This window comes from Rhododendron vialii, chromosome 13a, assembly GCF_030253575.1.
Source record: "Rhododendron vialii isolate Sample 1 chromosome 13a, ASM3025357v1".
In the NCBI taxonomy this organism is placed as follows: Eukaryota; Viridiplantae; Streptophyta; class Magnoliopsida; order Ericales; family Ericaceae; genus Rhododendron; species Rhododendron vialii.
The window spans coordinates 34,336,858-34,357,541 of NC_080569.1; the positions used below are offsets into that span (position 1 = coordinate 34,336,858).

The following is a 20,684-nucleotide window of genomic DNA, read 5'->3' on the forward strand; positions in this document are numbered from 1 at the left end:
AGGCTAGCTGTTTAACCATTTTGCATGTAAAGAGAGTTGTGAACGATGGTTTTGGTGATCTTCGATCATTATTACTTGCAGTTGAGCTGCCACCTTAGTGGGGGTATAGGAAGGATGCATGGCGAAGTCCATGGACTCAATTCACCTTTTGCTTGATTGACCTCGGTCTGTCCCAATTTAAACCGTTCCTTTTCGAGATCCGCGACTTTTAATCCTTTTTTTTTTTGATCCTCGACTTTTAAATCTGGTCATGAACAAATAATGCACTCGTACGTACGTGCAAAAAGAAAATCCAATTTTTTTTCCTTTTTGGAAAAGACTACAATACACACTCCTTATTTAGGTGTGTATTTTATGCATCTCCAAAATGTTATGAATTATGGAGAAAATGTTACGAATCGTATTGTTTAAAAGTTACGAATCGTATAAAGGTTACAAGATAAACCAAAATGCTATGAATCATAATGAAAATGTTACGAATCGTACTGCTGAAAAGTTATGAATTTTAGAACAAAAGTTACGAAACACGCTAAAATGTTATGAATGAACCATAAAATATGTGCATATGGTATACCATTTTAAGGGGTGTGTATTGTAGACTTTTTCTTTTTTTCAGCAATCAGAAGAGCTCCATTAGTTCTTCTAGAGACAAAGTTTTCACGACGATTTAAAATTGAATAAAATTGAGTTCTGAACAGGGTGAGATACTGTTGTGGGGTAATTTAAACATGACTTTCACATGTTTTGGCTTTCCAAAAGTTACAAAGTTTTCATTTGCTTCCAAGTTTTGGCTTTCCATTAAACATTCGTAGCAAGAGGTAATTATGCTTGATGAGACCCATCTTATACGACTCTCATTTAACGGTTTATTTATAGCTTTCGGTTTTATTTAAGAGTCGCGACTTTAACAATAACTTATTGTGGTGGAATTAATGTGAAATACTGTAGTATGAGTTTGACACAATGATGAGTTGTTACAAGCACCCATCATCTCTACAATTTGATTGTCGATTGCAGGTTCCTTTTGTACCAGTTGGGTGATCCACCGTTGAGACATGTCATAAGGGAAAGAAACAAGTGTGCGGATTTTCTAGCACAAGATGCAAGATCACACACGAGGGGTGTTACTTATCTCCAAACCTTGTATTCGATTTCGTAGTTTTTCTAATTCCATGTTTTAACCAAAAAAAAGTTTGACACGATGATAATTTAAGGAACAATAGTAGTAATTTATACTACACTTTCTTGGGGGTACAAAATGCAATTTAATCTTATACGGAGTATTTAAATATACAAAGGGGTGAAATGCAAAAACTACTACGGAGCAAAAAGAAGGAAAAACATAAGACGCGAAAAGACCAGAAACCATATTGTTTGAAAAGGTCACTCACACATAGCTTTTATAATTAGGGAATTGATTTATACCCTTTTTTTTTAATATTCATAATCTCTGTTTTGTCTTCTAATAAAAAAAATACATACATTTTTAAAACTAAAATTAAAAAGAAGAAGATGTAATCATGAGGGTTCGAATCCCTCTCTTTCCCTTTGCTTTTATGACTTGATATTTAATTTATCTTTCAAATTTTGAAAACCCCTCTCTTTCCCTGTAATTATTCTCGCAAACATTAGATAGACAGATGAATATACTAACTACTACGTACTCCTAATATCAAACAAATCAATATGGTTGCCCGGAACATGCAGCACCTGCCTGGCTGCCAGTGCCACCCCACCCCCTTGGACCATGAAAGCTTGGCCACCTTCCCTTCCATCCTTTTAGAGTGAGAGATAGAGAGAGAGGTAGGGAGTTAGGGTTTTCGAGTCACAATGGTGGACTCTGGTTATTCCGATGATGATGTAGTAGTAATAGAAAGTCGAGAAACGTTGAGTGTAATGGGGGGAGGAGAAAAGCCCAAAATTTCTTCTTCTAGCTATAGCTACAACAGCATTTGGACAGATGTGAAGCCTTTTGTGCATGGAGGACTCGCTGGACTCCTCAGAAAGTCTCTACAGGCATGCTTCGTTCTTCCCTTTTTGCCAGTTTTGTATCACTCCAAGGATCCCAAAATCGCCGCTCAAGTCAAGCAGCACATTCCTTCCAAACAGGCTTACAATGCCATTTTCAAGGTTCCCTCCCTTTCCCCTTTCCCATTTAATTTTTATTTTAAAGTTCTAGGGTTGCAAATTACTGCTTTATGTATATCTGCCTTTGTACTCAAGCACACACATATGTATATTATGTATACCAAAAACCCAGATCGTTAAACCGCAAAAGGGACCTTGATCAAAGCTCATTAATTGGCTCAACTAATATATACCCCGTAAGACAAAAAGGTTGAGAAATCAGCCAAACCAAAACAATCAAGAAAAGACACAGAGATTTTATGTGGTTCCCCGACTATGATTTTTTACTGTGTTTCCCTATTTGTGTAGTTGAATACGGCTTACACCATTTTCCACTTTGTATCAAATGAAGAGAGTACATGAATTGAATCGGATTGCTGTATAGCAAGTAATTATAACCTTGGGTCGAATCCCGAATAGTCAGCGAAGCATCAACCAAACCGAAGATTCACACTTCACCAACCCAACAAAAAATGCTAACCACATCGAGTTGCTAAGCTTTTAGAAGTGTGTTTGTATACGTGGAAGAGCATACTATTGTGAAAGTGAGTTATAATTGTTGTACATAAGCTGGATTAGGGATAAATGAAGCGTGCGGTTACCGTGTTTACTAGTGAGGGAACAAGAAGCACAAAAGGGGGTTGAGGGTCAATTCGAGAGGTTGAGAATTTGAGAGAGTGCGAGGTGCGAAATTAGTTGTGTGCTTTAGCTTGTTGTCTGTTTTTTGTGTATACAACTATATATCAATATGATGATTCTGTAAGAGCCACAATTACGTTTGGGAGATTGAAAGAAAAGAGGATTTGTAATTCACTTTCTGTGGCTGTTGATTAGTCAATAGCATGTTTTTTATGTGAATTGAAACTCTCTCCCAGCTAGTGGGGAGGAATAGGAGGAATGGGTGGTCCTTGATCCATTGTGCCTTAGGTGGATAACATTGTCTGAACAGAATCGTCGATCCTTTGAGCTTGTAGGGTTTCCATCGTATGGTCAAGACTCAAGAGCACCTTCGTTGATTGGTTTATAAGCTAGGAGACGAGAGTAATTTACCTTTTTGATACTTGTGGGGGTTTACAGGAGATTTAATGAACTTTATTGTATATCTTTCTTCTTTTGTTGGAGTGGCCTTCGTATTCTTTACTTTCTTCTTTTCCTTGTCTCTCTTCTTTTCCTTCTTTCTGGAGTTCTTATGCTTCATCTGTAGGGTGTGTGCAATGTTCTGGTCCACCTTTGTCCATTTATTCAGCAAGTGAGTTATTAGCAGTTTATTTCCTTTCTCTTTTGTCTGCTTGGAAATTCTTGATCACCACTTAGCTGCACTATTTTGATTGCTGATTTGCTCTTTCATTAATTTTTAGATATTTCTTTTCATCTTTAGTTTTTAGGTTTTTCTCTAACATAAACGCCTTTCTTCATCTTCATTTGTTCGTCGGAATGCAATCTAATTGAGCAGCGGATACCGGGTGTCTTACTACTTGAAGCTTCATACACAAGTTTACAACTTGGATCTTTTGAGTAAGTTTTCTGGGGCCTTGCGTAGTAATAATATAATTCGTGTAATTGTTGACCATGTCTTTAAGTTCATTATTTTGTCACTCGTCGTGTTTCCCAGTATATTCACTTCCCCAAGATGAAGTGATAATAATCTTCATTTACATCACTTATATGTTTGTGTCCTTTACGCCAAATGAATTATGCTCTTGGAGAGGACAACTCTCACCCTCATCGTAAACAGAAGCATGCAAACTACTGTAATTTTTTTGTTTGTCCACTCTTCAGGTCAATCAAGAGGTAATGAATTCTTCTCTTCTTGTACAAAAATATTTGTATATCCTTGCGTATTGTACCAGTATATCTCCATGAGCAATGATTTTGAAAGACCCAACTCAGTGGTTTCTTGCTTCGGAGGATGTCCAATATGAAAAAATGAGATCTTCCTGTAAGAGTTCGCAACAGTTTGAAACACACCTAAATCATTGTTCTCAGTCTTTTGTAGTGCATGACATGACAGAAATTGCTAATAGTGAAATTTTGATTATACATAACCTTAACAATGAATAGGATCCAGAATGTTGAGATTACAAATAACAAATACCCTCTCCATCAACTTAAACTTTTAGATGAGCTGGTGATTCAGATTTAAGATTTACCATATAAAAGCAAGTAATTGGTCCCACATTCGAGCTTCACTATGTACCCATTAACTATATACATGTTTGGTCCCCTGAAAAGGCTAAAGGCTAAATGTATGAAATGGGATTTCGGAATATAACTATTTATGTGACCTCTATCTACTAGGTTTAAGCCTTTTAGACGAGTTTGATATTAACAATTTAAAGTTCAGGTGGGAGAAGAAATTGTCAAATAGGTTTCTTGGACATGAAAGTTAATGGTTTGAAAAGTGAGGAGAAAAATGATCTCATTTTTTTCTTCTAGACCAGTAATGATTGGTATTGGTAATCCTGCTAGTTGTTTTCTAATACAACATGGACTATGGAAGAAACTGTAGAATGCATTTATTTACTTTCCGATTTCGTTCACGCAGTTGAGAGTACAAATAAAAGAATAGTTAAAAAGTATATTGTTGATTTCCCAAAACTCATATTGGTACTATTAAGAACTGTTTCTTGTATACATGTGCTTCTTAATACAATTTTATGCTTAATCTAGTTAATCAGTTCATAATGTGTTGTAGCTACATTCATGATTGTATTTTGCGTTTCAGCAAACATTTATACTAGTATATGTCAAGCTTATGTTAGAAGACTCAGAAGTTTAGAGCACCTACATCCAATTTTGTGACACTCTGTCCTGTTTTGCTATAGAATTCTGACAAGAAAGGTAGAAGCTGCTAATAACGGAATGCCCCCGACTCTTTTTCAAGAAGCTTGTTGTGGGCTGACATCTGGAGCAATTGCAACTTATTTTTGTACTCCATTGTACTTGGCTATGAGTATGAAGGGTCATCTCTACCATACAGCTGCAAAGGAAGGGGTTTTAGCATTATGGAAAGGCGTGCACCCTCATGCAAATGCCATCATCGCTTGGAACATGGGCATGCTGGCACCATATAATCGATGTTACAACTATTTTAGGGAATCCAGGGGTTTAAGTGAAACAAGAGCCATCATCGGTAACATGCCCTTCTAAATTCTCATTGCTATAGCTGTCATTAATGCTGTATATTTCAAAATGTTGTAGAACCATTGTTCATCATGGCATACACAAACACTAGCTTCATGTTTGTGTATGAGGGGCGGGGGGAAGGTTTTTCCTTTGTTTTCCCCCGGACTACTAATTTACAAAATTATTAAGGAAATATCATGGCATATTGCTGTTTGGGGTAACAACCTTGTAGAGAATAACGAGTTGGAAATGCTCCCGTTTCCGACGTAATTGTAGTTTGGTGGTGGCCTTAAAACTTCCTCATCGATTGTTTATTTTCCTTTTTGTTGCTTCATCGAAGGAATGATGCCATTACTAATCCAGGTGCTGGGTATGGTAGGACTTGATCCCAAATCTTCGGCGCTGCCATCATAAATTCCTTAAAAAGAGTCATCTTTGTTGGTTGAGAACATGTCGGAACAATGTATTTGCCAATCACCATGTATGTTACCCTTTGCTTGGATGAGTGCATTCACTTGTAATGATTTGCTAATTCTTCCCTTTGGTGAATTATGCAGTAATGCGATTAAAACTTGTGGTCTCCATATTTCTATGGGGAGGAAACTCCCTGCTTTATCTGGATTTTTGCAGCTGAGAACTAAATCTTCCTGGGCTCTTTTTCAGTGCCTTCATTCAGCGTAGTTAGTACACTTCAGCTGTCAGTCTAGAGGAAAAGGGATGGATCAATCATTATCCAGTATGTCATTCAGAGAACATAAAATTTGAGCATCCTAATAACCTTACATTGACCACTGATGTGGTGGTTAAAAGCCTACCAGCCTCGAAATTGTGTGCTCAAGTATGAGGGCAATCACTTTGTGCATTTGATGCCAAAGGTTAGGTACTTGGGTTTGTACCCAATCTACTCTCCTAACCACCCATTAATGGGTAATATCTAGGCAGACGTTTTACCCATCACTTCATGCTTGCGGGATTCTGCTCGCCGCTGATCTCTTGACATTTATGTTCTCTATCCCACCACGTGTTCATTAAGAAATCAGTCTGGCTTTGGAAGACTAAGTTTAGTGCCATTTATGTTCTCTGTCCCACCATGCTGCTTTTTTTTCTATATCATCATCTGCATGAATGCTTGGTGATGCAGTTTAGAGAATTATCTAGTCTAGCCGAGGAACAACGGCTAACTGGTTGTGATATTCCAGGGGCCAGTGCTGTTTCAGGCTTCTTTGCTGCAGCCTGCTGTTTTCCAATTCAGTATGCTAACGCAATCGTGGAGAATATGAAGCCTGATGGCAATGGAAAGTCATATAGCATCTCTCTGAGTTTTGCACTCAAATTTTTGAACTCAGGAGGATCCATGTTATTCTTCACTGGTCTTTATAAGACTGTGTTCCAAACCACTCCTCGTATCATGGTACTCTCTCTCTCTCTCTCTCTCTCTCTCTCTCTCTCTCTCTCTCTCTCTCATAATCAGAAACTGGAATAATGAAAATTTTATTATTACGGATCAAAATTCAACAGTTCTTTTTGCTCTATTGGATGAATGATTCTGCAGCTTCTGTGGTACTTATTTGAGAAAATTCGGAAGCACGAGGAATCTATTGGAATGTCTCACTGCAAGAAGAGGGAAATCTTCACTTCAGAATGGAAGTAGAGCTGACCACCCCCTATTGGATTTTCTACAGCAGATGAAAGCTCGTTTACCCTGATTAAGAGTCCTCCAATGCAATTCTATGAGATTTGTGGAAGATAAATTTGGCGGCAATGAAAGAATCTGCAACTGAGCCACATTAGTGTATGTATAGAAAGGATATGGAAATCCCACGGTGTTCCATATGAGCAAAACATGAGTGATCCCTATATTGTGATCTAAATGTCTGAATAGCTAGCTCTTTACTTCCTTTGAGAAAACCCAAGAACACATTGACCTTTGAAAATATTGAAAAAACAATGTCATCTTTTTTCGGGTAAAGTAAGAACATGAGTACATCATTCTCCTTTGAAACAATATTCTGAAGCCCAAAATAACAAAGTTGCATGAACTATTCTAGCACTTGGTTCAATACCAAATATAGTATTTCGGCAGATCAAATAAAATTAGTCTTTTGCAACAGAGGCACATTACAAATTTAAAGGATAGTAATTTCATGAATTTTGGTAGTTGTTTCTGACAAGTTCGCATTGGCTCAAGCTTGATGTTCCTTCATATTTACATAAACTTGGCATTGGATTTCGTTTTTCCACTTTGTTCACGTAGAACTTGTTTGCAGATTTTTTTTTAATTCGATTTGCTTACCCAATACAAGAAACAAAAACCTAAGGATCTGACATGGGTGTGGATTATTTTGAAGTCTTTCACAGGATTTAGCCAATTGTGTTGATTGTGGAATATAACTGAGAATTATCAATCGCTGTTCTGGGGATTGGATAATCATAGCAGGAGAGTAAGAGCTAGAAAATGTACTAAAACATGTACTTGAATTTCAAGAACTCAAGAAAGGATATCTCGAGCAATACAGGATACATGAGGTTCATTACCGTTAAAAGGCAAACAAGGATAAACTCACGTAATATCTTACATAGGGATTTATTAGTCAACAAAAATGGTAGGGGATAAAATCCCATGATCATTGAATCGTAAAATAATAATAATAATAATAATAATAATAATAATAATAATAACTTGAGCAACTAGCTCACTCGAAAAATGAGATTCAAACCGCGGATTAAGTCCATTCTGATACTAAAACCAGTAAAACCCATCATTTTATGAAATTAATGCTGCCCCAGTAAATAGGTCATCCAATTTATGCTAACCGATCTTCCTGGTCTGCCATAACCAAACACGGGACAATGATGGTTATCAAGAGCGCAACACGTCCCTTAATCTGAAAGGGGATAGTACCATTACTCCTAGACCCTGAAACGCATCAAAGATCGTCATCAATAATAATATCAAGAATCATCAAAGATGCCAAAGCAAGCAGTAAAATAGATGAATATATAATTAGAAGTCAAGAAACAGGTAGGAAAATAGAAATCAAGGATGGTGAATGCCAGTCAGTGGTTCGTCGGTAGAGATAAAAAAAAAAGGCAGGAGTTCATTTTTGGCAAGTGGAATCATACAGCATACTCGAGAGTTCATCTAAAATTCCATTCGTCTAAAGTTGTAGTGTGAAAAATGGCCCCTCCTGATCCTTCTTTCAATGGCACCCTCGATCTCATTTGCTAAAATGTGAGTCCAACTAGGGCTGCAAATGGACTGAATTGTTCGCGATCATCTCAAGGGTCGGCTCATTAGTAAACAAGTCAAGCTCTAGTTTTAAGTTTGTTTAATAAATGAGCCCAACTTGAGTTAGTTGTAACTCAACTCATTTATAAAAGCTCAACTCGTTTTTAGAGGCTTAGCTTGTTTAAGAGAGCTCGAGCTTTGATTATTTGGGCTGAAGCTCGAGCTAGTATAGTTTTCAAGGAGCCGAGCTTGGACACTTCAAAGCTCGACTCGACTCATTTGCAGCCCTAAGTCCAACCAAGGAAAAGTTTACGTTTCTGCAATATGACATCATACATCCCAAAAGAGTTAGGAAGGGCATAGCCCACAGGAGCTTGGCCCCATAAATGCACCTGTTTATACATGGGCCTTATATATATACGTGTGCACGCAACTCTCTGCTCGTCACTGACTCAGTTCGCAGAGAGTGCAAAATTCTAAGGATTTCACCGAACTCACCATGCAACTATTGCAAAGTTAAGCAACAAAAAGGAAAAGAAGAGAAATAGGAGGTGCAGCATTCTATTACTGTGACACTTACATTATGTAGCTATAGATAGTCACATATAACTGCGCTGGAACTAATTACAATTTACAAGGAAGGATGTTATAGGGAAAGAGAAGGAAAGCCAGAATCAAATATTTATATATGGCAGACAAAGCAGCAAAAATTCACCTGGTAATGTAAGAGTTGTCCAAAGTATTGATCACAACCTGATCACCAGCTAAGACATGTGCGGGTACCTAAAAATTCGCATGGTGGAAGAAAGGAAATAAGAATTTCACAGATTACGGATGCCTCCTAATTGAACTAGAATTAAGGGTTAAAGCATATGGTTCAACAAACTAAACGTGCTCTATAGGTAACAACTAACATATAAACAGTACTTACAAGTCGAACTAAAATTGCCGTGCGTATGTACAAAATTCCAAAATCATTGGGCTGCTTTTATCAGGGAAATGAAGTGAAGATTTTTCATTAAAAATAAAACCTTGAGACTTAATGATCTGAAATCTAGGTAAGCCTATTGAATCCTATGGAGTGACCAATGATAGAGGTTTGTAGGGCTGGGGCAGATGGATTGATTGAAAAGGATGGTGAGCTTGATCATAATGGCGGAGACCGACGGGAAAATGGATGAGATAAAAAAGTAAAAAAAAATAAAACTCTTCATAGGTCTATTTTGTACCACCAATTAATTCAAGGATTTCAGAGATGATAATCTGCATTGATGATCAACTATGGCTAGCAGCCTCACAATCAGCAGTGATATTTAACAAGATAGGCGACAATGATCTGGTGAAAACAAAAATCTTCGGGCAAGGATGAAAATGATAGTTGGCATCAACCAGTCAACTTCGAACAAATTGTAAGAATCAACAGCGACGAAGGTGATTGAGGATGAGCACCGATTGACCGTAAAACATAAAAATAATAGCAAACTCCAAGAAATTTAAAAAAAAAGAGAGTAAAATCATGCAAATTACCTGCACAGAGAGCCCATTGTCCAGTAAAACTTTTTTATAGCTGTAAATCCAAGGATGAAAACCCGCCATTTAGAGGGTTTAATCGGAAACAAGTAAAGAAGCAGGTGAAAATGCTTATACTGATGAGAAATTCTTTCACAGGCAGGCATGTAATAATGTCTGTTCGTGCGTGTGGGTGGGTGATCATACTTGCAGCAGATGTTCTATAATATTCTTGAAAGAGACCTAATGCCACATGATATTATTCCACTCTCATGCATACGATTTGATGAATACGCCACTAGAGATTTACAACAAGATAAACTTACTGAGGAGTAGCTGCAATCCCCTTCATAGGAACTTGTGCTTCCACAACTTCGCATGTCACCCGTTGTGGGACCGATGCAGACATTGGTTTCCCATCATAAAGCTGCACCGTAACTGTCATGTCATCTGTGTGCGGTGAATAAAACAGTTTAGTTTGTTGAAAACTACATATTTGAGCTAGACTTTACTACATTGAAAGTAATCAACAAAAGTGCCAAAAAGTAGAGGAATTATCAACCATCTAATGTTACATGAGAAGAACTCATATATCATTGACTCTTTCTCTACTTATCTTAATGATGTCCATACATGAAAACAACAAAATTTTACAAGTAACCAAAAAATGGCAAATAGAACATCTGACGTTTGATTTTTTAAGAAACGAAAAAGCATTCACAATTGTGTGATTTTAGAGGATGCAAAATAAGTACCTATGCTTTTGATGCTACCAGTAACTAACAATTCTTTATACCTACGCATGTACTTTGCTGTCAATACACTGGAAAAGGAGAATTAGCGATTAGCTAGCAACACTAAATAGGTGAAAATATCAATGTTCTAAAAGTCGCTAGGCGCTAGTCAGGCGGTCGGCCACCTTCGAGCGATTAATCGGATTAGTCGGCGATTAATTGGTGCATATTGATTAGTAATCGGCATTTAATCGTTAGTCGGACCTAATCGGATAAGCCCTGCCAACGATTAATCGGCGATTAATTCCTTGTTTTAGAACACTGGAAAATAACAAGAAAACCGCATTGTGCAGGATGACAACTAAGGCAAAGGTGATAATGATGCGGGAGAGCATGGTGCCGATGGTGGTGCGTATGGTAAGGCAGTCAGGCAGGTGGTATGGATCACAGGGCGGTTGATCTTGTACTGACCACATTCGCTAGAAGGTAGTCAAAGATGACAATAGCAACAATTAGGTCATGAATGTCCTTGCGACAGGCCTTATGGTTGTCGATGTGCAAGATCTTTCACGAAACTATAGAACTAAAACCAGGGCCTCACGTCATTCACTCATCATCTCCATGAAAGAATACCCCATCCCCATCTTCAACAACTTTTCCACTTCTCATCTAGGTAGTGCCACCTATGAATTCATCTGGTTAAAGCATCCAACTCAAAACCAATTGGCAATGAGTGGAGAGGGCGCCCAGACTTGTATACTAGTTTTGGAGGTTATAATTAACTAATTTGAGACAAGCTCTAACACTTCCCGCACGTGCGAACCTTGACCTGCACGTGGAGGGGTAAACAAAAGATCCATGACATCATAACAAAACAAGGTGCCCTTATGGCATGAACAACAGGATAATTAATCAAGAGAGTCTTATCCAAAAGCATCCGAAAGCCTAGCTCTGATACCATGTTAAAGCTTCCAACCCAAAACCAATAGGCAATTAGTGAAGAGGCCGCCCAGGCTCATATACTAGTTTTGGAGGTTTTAATTAACCAATGTGCAATAAGCTCTAACACAACCAAACATATACTCCATGTTCATTACTATTGGCAGGTAGGCATCTCAACATTTCCACTTCAGCAACTCTCATTTTCCATCTCACTTTCATTGCTCGCAATACCAATAGTTCACATAATGCTTTAGCGCTTATTGTCCGGGGTTATATGGACTCAACATCCTGATTAATTTTGTTTTCTTTCATTTGTTGTGGATAAAAAGATTAATTTGTTTTTGCTCAATAAACTGTACTTCTATATCTAAGCTTTTCTTGTGAAGAATCATAAGACACAAGTAATATCTTCGCCTCTTCGGCAAAGGGACATTACGAGAAGAAAACAAGCCAATTATAATTTGAAGGAACACAGAAATGTACATAACAGGCTATTGAGTACTAAACCTTTCAGATAAACAGCAGCTTCACCGAACAAGTCCTTGGGCACATCCAATTGATCATACGTTTTTGGACTGATCAAAATTGCAAAAAGAGAATACACGTGTATTTGCTCAGTATAGGTATCGTACATTGTTCACCACATGAGCAAATTAAATCGCAAATAAGGAAGTGTACAACGAAAAGGGGAAAAAAATATAAACATAACTTACTCTGTTAGCACTACAAAGTCGTCCTCAGTATACAAGTATACATAGGGCTTTTCTTCAACAAATACTTCTGCACAGGGTCAACTGAATTTAACACAAAGACAGACAAAATGCAACAAATATTGTTTGCTTGTCCAACTCCTCTAAAAGCATAAGCTGTTACAGAGACAGTAACATCACGACATCCTCAAGAAGCCCCCTATATTATGACCAGGCTCTGCTCCATAAGGGGGCCAAACATTTGCCAGACATTTTACTTATATTTTCCAAAAAGGTTAACGCAAAGCTACAGATTAATCAGGTATTCCCATGAATTTGAATAAGGTTATCCGCAAATCAAGTATAATGGATCAACAAATTTAACACATATTAGAAGGGATTGAGCATATCTTTTATCAAGTTATCAGGCTGTTAGCTTCCCAGACAAGAGTTTTTGCATTCAATGTAATCTGGTCATCTGTAAAACACTAAAACCTAATTTCTCACATCATACTAAACTCAAAATCATAATGGATGCTCCTTGGCTCTCGGGAGCAAGAAAGCAAGCAACGAGGTCAAAGGATCCATGGGCGATTCTCCACTAACAAACAACCGATCCCACCAACTTACACTATATTGGAAGATCCAAAAACCAAAGATTTCTTAGCAGCCCAACAAATATATATCAGCCATTTGAAGAAGTATTCAGCCATGGTAAGAGTCTGAAAACGGTTGCTTGACCCTGGGCCTAGAAAATGCCCAAGTTCTCATAACAAATGCAGCTCAATAGTCAAGACAAACCCAAACAACATAACACAAATATCAATTGAAGCAAAAATTAGGGTTAAATATAGAGGCCATTAACGGGGTGGCATGCGCTAAAATCTTTATGTAGGAGGGAGGAAGAAAGAAGGGACCACCCTTTGATCTACATCCAATAGATGACAAAGATTTACCCAGCATAGGACACATTAAAAAGCCATATTCAAAGAAAATATGCTTGGCACCACTAAAAGCTTAAGTTACTAAGTACAAGAGCATAGGTTGGAGTCTAAACCACGTTTCATGAAAAGGATGGAAAAGGTAGGGTCATATGCAGCTGTTAAAGAGTGATCTATCCATACACCTTGATGTCAATGCTTCCCAAGTTACACCTTTTAAGGAGCGGTTCTACACCACATGAGACATTGTCTTCCAAGCAGGTTCAAGTTCAGATCATCAGATCTCAATGAAGCTTAGAAATGAGAACGCATTCTGATAGTTCTGCTAGCCTGCTAGCCAACGTTCGCCATTGACTATTGGCTCATGATTACCCAAAACAAATCAGTGGGGCAACATGCATAACCAGTATAGAGTATTTTAAGGTACCATAAATACAAATACTTAAGAAGTCTGTATACATACTTTCAACAGCCTCATCTGTACGAAGCCTTTCATTTACTTTGTTCCCACTGTCAACATCACGAAGCTCCACCTGTAGTTTTAAAGAAAGTAATGGTAAAACACAAAATAGTTTGACGAAACTCTTTCAAATTATACCAGTGTAACAAGCCCTGAAAATAAGAAAAGCTCTTCTTGCAAGGGGTGACAACTGGATATTATTCTTCACTTGCCTTACAAAAAAGAGAGAAAGAAAACATTCTCCACTTATACACATGCACAAGAACACTCACATATATATTTATAGATAAGAACCACCAAGCCTGTGGAGATACTTAAGCTCAAGTCCTAGATAAGAACCTATAACACACTAGAAGATACCTTACTCCGTTTTTTTTTTTTTAAAGGCATTGATACCTTACTCCGTTAGCATTTAGTGTTTCTTGAATAATGTGATATCGCACACTGGGGGGGCTCAAACCATGTTTCCACTCGTGGTAATTCCTTAAATGCCGATAGAAAACAAGAAGGAACTGAAAACAAGTACGTGTTTGGGCATCATTAACCAACTCATTTTGACTCGTACTGATTAGAGTTTTACTCGACGAGAAATTGAACTAAAAGCTGTTGAATTGACCTACTTCTTGTGCGAGTTCGGGGGGAAATTAACTGAAGCAACTGTTGTAACTAAAATATCAACTATAACGTACAAGTAAAAATGAGAAATGCCACAACTGTGAGTGGGAGGACTACAAGTCTACAATCATGTGAAACAAACCTGTATGCACGCACCCCCTCTTCCTTGCACTGTATGCTGTGCTTTTACGACCTGAACACGGACGAGTTCAGGTAAACAAGCGAAATTAATCAACCAACAAAAAAATAATTTTGAAGATGGTAAATCGAATTACCTGATAAATTTTGCCTGAAGTATGATGACAAGTCCCGACAGTAACCACATTATTAAACGTAACAGTTAGTACACATAGGAGTATACAATACAAGGAAAATTTGTAAAGCAAGAGAAATTGGAAGTCCAAACCTTTTCTTTCAATGACGTTTCCCGGTTTCACCTGTGGCAATTCGAGAAAAGGAACAAAATCAAGGAAGCTGAAAATACTCAGGTTTGGAGATTGTAAAGGAGAAGTGAGAAGAAGAGGGAGAGGGAGAGGGGGAGAGGCAGTATACATCGGAGCCGCGGTATTTGGCGCCGCGGAGCTGCGTGGCGGACCATGGAGAGGCGAGGAGGGATTGGATCAACGGCTGCGATTGGCGAGGAGTGGTGAGGGTTCTTCTAGCTATCGTCGGAGAAGAAGAAGAAGAAGAAGAAGTAGTTAGTGATCGTGATTGTGATGATGAAGGCGCGAGATAGTTGTGGAGAGCTCGGGAGAGTTTTTTCGTCGCCGCGACTCGCATTTTTATGGCTCTCCCGGTTTTGAATCACTGTGTCTATCCCTAAACTCCGAGTGATTTTTCAGTGCGGAGTGGATATATACTACGTTGTATCGCTCGGCGCATCCGAGCCGTCCAATACACTTTTGGACGGTTCGGATTGAAGCCATTTCTATCCACTCATTCCAACACTTTCTCTCTACTTTTTATTTCTCCAAATCTGAATCGTTCAAATACGTAATGGACGGTTCGAATGTGCGAGCGGACACCACGTAGTACCCGTTCGGCACTGAAATTTTTTCCCTGAACTCCCAACTGTCGCAGGAGTTAACTGCGCATCATATGCTCTGACTCATTAAGTAACCAGCTAGCGCCTCAACTTTTCGGTTCAGTCAAAGTTATGTCATTTATAATGAAACTAAAAAATTCACAAGATAAAATTGTTATGGCATGACCTCAAAAATTTATACCATGATTAATTACGTGAAGAACAATCTATCAACCAACCGGGATGACTCGGGGCTCATGATTCTGTAATCTTTATTGGTACTTTCTATGGCACAAGTTGTTTGATTGATTCTATACTGCTGTGTGGATCTAAAATTTATTGGTCGTGTGGAGGGCCTAATGTATAGGTTCAAGGCTGAAGTTAAGGGTTGGGTTGAACCTGAGCAAGCGTTATGAGATGCCTGGGCCCGGAGGCCCGTGACACACTGAGCCATGGGCTTTAAACTACCTTTGAAGGATAAATTACGGGTGAGTCCAAATAATTGGCCCACATTCCAGCCCAATCTAAAAATACATCATCAAGGAGAGGGCCATACTTAGAGCTGCAAACGAGCCGAGTCAAGCCAAGTTTTGCCTTGCTCAAGCTCGAATCGAGCTGAAATATGTGGGCTCGAACTCGGCTCGAACATATATTCAAAAGCTGCTCGGCTCGGCTCGAATGGCTCGTTCGGTACATGTATGGGTATTTGTATATGTATGTGTGTGTGTGTGTGTGTGTGTGTGTATATATATATATGTATATGTAAGCTCGAGCTCTGCTCGAATGGCTTGTTTGGTGTATGTATGTACTGTATATGGCAGCTTGCGAGCTCAACGAGCTGAGCATCAAGTGGCTCGAGCTCGGCTCGTTTATGAAACGAGCTGAAAATGTTGGCTAGAGCTCGTTCATTTGCTTGATGAACCGAGCTCGGTTCGTTTGCAGCCCTAGCCATACTTTTCCACTCAGACTAGACTTGCAAGTAAATAAAAATGGTAGTAGTACTTCTAGATAGAATGGCGGGAAGGCGACTATCGGGCCAAGTGGTGTTTGAACAAGCCCAGTCCACTTCAGAGATCTGACCCAGCCGACGCCGCATGGATTGCAGGATGACACTCCTAGGCCATGTGACACAGACCAACGCACAACTTGGCAGATTTAACTAGTTAAATCGAAAATTGTTTTTGTTTGTGCCAAAACTGTAGTACATAATAGCTAGTGCATTACAGTTTTAACACAAACAAAAACAATTTTGGCACTATCAACACTCTAGTTAATATTGCTTCTGTTTTATGGCAATCTGATTCTAATTTCATATTGATATTTTAGGCCTCCATCAGTTGTCTTGAGCCGCCTTACTTCCTAAACTAAACTGTGGCTTACTTTATTGAATATCGGCTGATTTTTAAACCATTGGAGCGTCTTCTGCTAACTTTTGACCGGTTGGCCCTGGCATTGCCTTTGATTACGAGCTCACTAACTTCGAAATTACCCATCTATCCCAATTTTTTAATCCCTCGTTATATCCTAACCGAATAGAATACGGAGGAAGTATATTAACAAGGGTTCAACGTTAGAGAGATAAGAACTCGATAATTAGTCTAATTGTTAAGACCTGAGACTTAGATATTTTCTATCTCTCAGGCCTAATGTTCGAAACCTTCGAGGCAATATCAACTCATATGGGTCAATGTGTATGGACTTTATCCCGTCTTTAGAGCATCTCCAATAGTTCGCATGCTATAAGGATAGCTATTGCTATAATATAACAATGAATAGTGCTGAATTGTTATGTTAACTTATAGCTATGTTGCTCCAACTGTATATATGCTATTTCTTTTATTTTTCACAAAATATTAATTTGAATTGTCATTTATGGGATGAGAGAGGTAGAAACAAAGAAGCATGATATGTTATAGCAAGAGTTGTATATTATGGTAGGGAAATGCTACGGTGTCCACCCGCCGTTTGGAGATTTCTGGGGATTTTGAGGGTTATGCCTCTGTAAGGTTTTGATTATGCACATCACTGATTTTTGTTTATGCTTTTAATGGTCGGTTATGCCAAAAGTTACGGTGTCCCCAAAATGACCGGGGACACCATAGCATCATCCTGATTATGGTATATTTGGCACGACATATGGCTATTGGTTAATATAGCATATGTTTTACTTCATCGTTGGAGAAGAAAATTTAGACCTTCATGGTATAATGTAGCTACACCAACACATATAGCATGCAGTTGGCCAACAACAAAATGGGCTTGTTAGGGCGGTCAAAACTGCCTCAATAAGAGACCTATTGGGACAGTTTACCTATTGAGCTTATGTTAGTAGACGATGAAATACATCCTCAAAACTAGTTAAAATGCGCATAAATTGAACAGAACACCATGCGTTATGAAAAAAAAAAAAAAAGGAGAGAAGATAGGGAAAGTAGCATGGGAAGCAGTGATGGAAAGGCCCCCACCGGTGATAGCTTATGGACAAATTACCTTACCAGTATGATTGTGGTATGCCTTTTCTTTTGAGAGACCTACATGTGCAGAGCATATGAGCTGTACCTTCCATTCCCATGTGTTTTCACCATATAAATAGCACTCCATATGAACTCCCTCTTTTCTTTTCTTGTACTCTTGTCTTGTTCCTCCTCTCATAATTATTACTCCAGTATTCAAACTACTATTCAACAAAGAGGAAAGTCGACCTTGGTTGGGATTAATCTGTAGTTGTTGCCTGTTGGGGATTAGATGTTAAACAACCAACATTCAACAGTAATTTGGGTGATGATGAGTGAGATTTAGACAGTCAACGTACATAAAGATGGGGTGGCTCTCATTTCACTTAAAGCAGCACTTGCTCCTACAAACACTATGGAACCATGCATGCCGGGCAAAATTTGGGAAAATGACGGTTCATGGCGTGTTTTGATAATTAATACCCGCCAAAGACATGCTGAAAATGTCCTTAACGGATATTAATTATCAAAATACGTTATTGGCCGTCATTTTCCCACAAAATGGGAATTTTAGTGTGAAGCCTTTAGGAGCAAGCTTAATTAAGTACCACTCCTTAATGTTAATTAAGTCAAAGTTTGTACTCTTCGTACATTAATATCTAAAAAGGAATCCCTCTTAAAATTGAAGGCCCTAGACAAGTCTTAATGGCCTAGTACTTAAGCCGACTCAACCATATCCCAATAAAATTCTCTTTTCCCCTAGCTTCTTCCATTTTTTTTCCCCACAAAATTCTATATACGAGTACAAAGGGTTTTATAAGTAAAAATTGCAATTCATATCAAACGCCAATATTCACAAGCATGTATTGAAACATTGATGCTACATGTTCTAGACTTACGTCATAGGGAAAGCCTACGATACACATCCCTTAAACAGTTAAAAGCAAATCAAATAGTTGTACCAATTAATTATTCAAAACAATATTTTTCCAACAGTAAATCTAGCAAGTGAGATCTGGGGGAAAGGTAAACATACCTATGATCACTTAAATAATCGAATGTGATTGTCTCAACTAATTACTGTATTATCGGGTTTTTTTTTTTCATCGTAGTTGTTTATTTATTTATTTTTAATGCAAATCCTGCCACCAAGAGAAAAAACATAGTATGTGATTAGGCCTATTACTCCACTGGTATTCAATGGGATGTCGTTTATCAGAGAATTGAAGTGGGCATCTATTATTGGGCAGCCCAGCCACAGCCACAGCAGGCTTCAGTTTCCACATGGAAGATCAGTACAGCAGTAGTTGGGGATCATACCAGCAAATCTAAAGTCACCGTCACTCTGACCTCATTCTTTAATTAATTACTATAATTCTCTCCAATTGCCTACAGCATTATTTTATTTTTATTTTTAATTCTCTTGATCGCTGCTACAGCTAGCTAGCAATTTTTATGTGGTGTTTTGATTGATCTATTATTCTTTCTTTCTTTGGACCCAACCCAACAGTCATTTACGGAGTATTATGGCAGACGGGACCCACCCACTTGTGGAAGATTTTGTCATCCACATTTTTTCCTCAAGGTTGATAGCAGTACAATAGAATTATTTTTCACTTTCTTTTCTGTTAACGCCACTCCTCCGTAAGTGTATTTTTGCACTAAAAATACACTTGTAGTGGAGTGACATTAACAAAAAAAAATTAGAAATTAAGAGCAACATTTGAATAACCAATTTCACTAGAATAAAGTTTCATAAAAAATGAAAGATTTTACACAAGTGTATATGTGAGCAAAGGTAGGTTTAATTGTGAAATACTCCACTACTGTATGATTTTGATTCTTCTCTTAGTTTTTTTTTACCGATTTATAAAAGTTTTCTTAGGTTGAAAGAAAACCAATTTCCTTTTTCCATCTCACACCTTTTCTTGCTTTCCTTTTCCTTCCCATGAACCTACCATTACCAACCACAGCTTTGGAGTTTTCAGTCCTCCTTTTGAGTTTCAACTAGTCAAGTCCGTTGCACTCTTTCTCATTAGGAATAATGTGCTAGTTAGTAACTAATCCATCGCTTTATTTTTCACGAGAGCGCTGTGATGATTTCATCGCAACTCCACAAAACTTGTGATAAATCATGTACACGGAAACTAAATGTGAGATTGCTCGGAAGTCAGGGCCTATCCTTGCCCCTACCTCATCTCTGATGCTCATGCCTCCGAAAAAGTTGATTTTTGAAAAAAAAAATGTACTTCACATACTCTCAAACACTCTTTCTCGAGAAGTTTTATCTAAGTAGATAATTTATTAGTTGGATTCCACAATTTTCTATCCTGCATTGTCTAGATCTGAAATCTAAGTGTTCAGCTGGTATTTTTAAAATCTATTGTAGCAAGTTAAAAAAAAAATGAATGATAATAGGAATAGATAATCAAAAAGCACATAGAATTTTTGGATTGTCATTATACTTTCACGGACTATTATTTTTCATAAAATTTAATATGCACATGTCATCTAAACACTTTTTTTTGAACATTTTTTTCTTAAACATCTACCATTTATAACCACAGAATCTAAAAAAATTATCCTCTTGTTGAAGCCAAAACACCATTTTCACTAAATTTCTTTTTGAAGCCAATACTGCAAAAAATATTTGTTTTGTCATGTGACTAAAAATTACTCCATATGTTACCAAATAATGCTGCTGCGTGGCACTGGAGTGTCGGTTTATCATGACCATAGCCAGAACGAAGAGCAACCCTACAATCACAACTCTTCCTAAAGTTACAAAAAAGAAGAGCAACCCTACCACGATGTACCTGCCAATGATAATACAAC

General features: G+C 38.0%; 2 protein-coding genes across 3 annotated transcripts; one reads left to right on the forward strand and one right to left on the reverse strand.

Moving 5' to 3' along the window:
- Positions 1-1,683: 1,683 nt before the first annotated feature.
- LOC131315343 (mitochondrial dicarboxylate/tricarboxylate transporter DTC-like) lies at positions 1,684-7,226 on the forward strand. Of its 2 annotated transcripts, XM_058344509.1 has the most exons (6): positions 1,691-2,130; positions 3,332-3,376; positions 3,581-3,642; positions 4,953-5,260; positions 6,453-6,664; positions 6,806-7,226. In XM_058344509.1, exons 1-6 carry the CDS (start codon positions 1,831-1,833, stop codon positions 6,902-6,904), a joined length of 1,026 nt encoding a protein of 341 aa, XP_058200492.1. In that variant the 5' UTR covers positions 1,691-1,830; the 3' UTR covers positions 6,905-7,226. The 2 variants fall into 2 exon arrangements, with proteins under 2 accessions (XP_058200493.1, XP_058200492.1); XM_058344510.1 differs by lacking the exon at positions 3,332-3,376 and having other exon boundaries at positions 1,684-2,130.
- Positions 7,227-7,711: 485 nt separating this feature from the next.
- On the reverse strand, positions 7,712-15,211 carry LOC131315349 (uncharacterized). Its single transcript, XM_058344517.1, has 11 exons — positions 14,925-15,211; positions 14,779-14,809; positions 14,648-14,661; positions 14,515-14,565; positions 13,761-13,830; positions 12,381-12,447; positions 12,175-12,242; positions 10,318-10,441; positions 10,010-10,049; positions 9,198-9,265; positions 7,712-8,170 (listed from the first exon to the last, which is right to left on the reverse strand). The coding sequence occupies exons 1-11, from the start codon at positions 15,150-15,152 to the stop codon at positions 8,164-8,166; spliced, it is 768 nt and encodes a 255-aa protein (XP_058200500.1). The 5' UTR covers positions 15,153-15,211; the 3' UTR covers positions 7,712-8,163.
- Between the last annotated feature and the right edge of the window lie 5,473 nt (positions 15,212-20,684).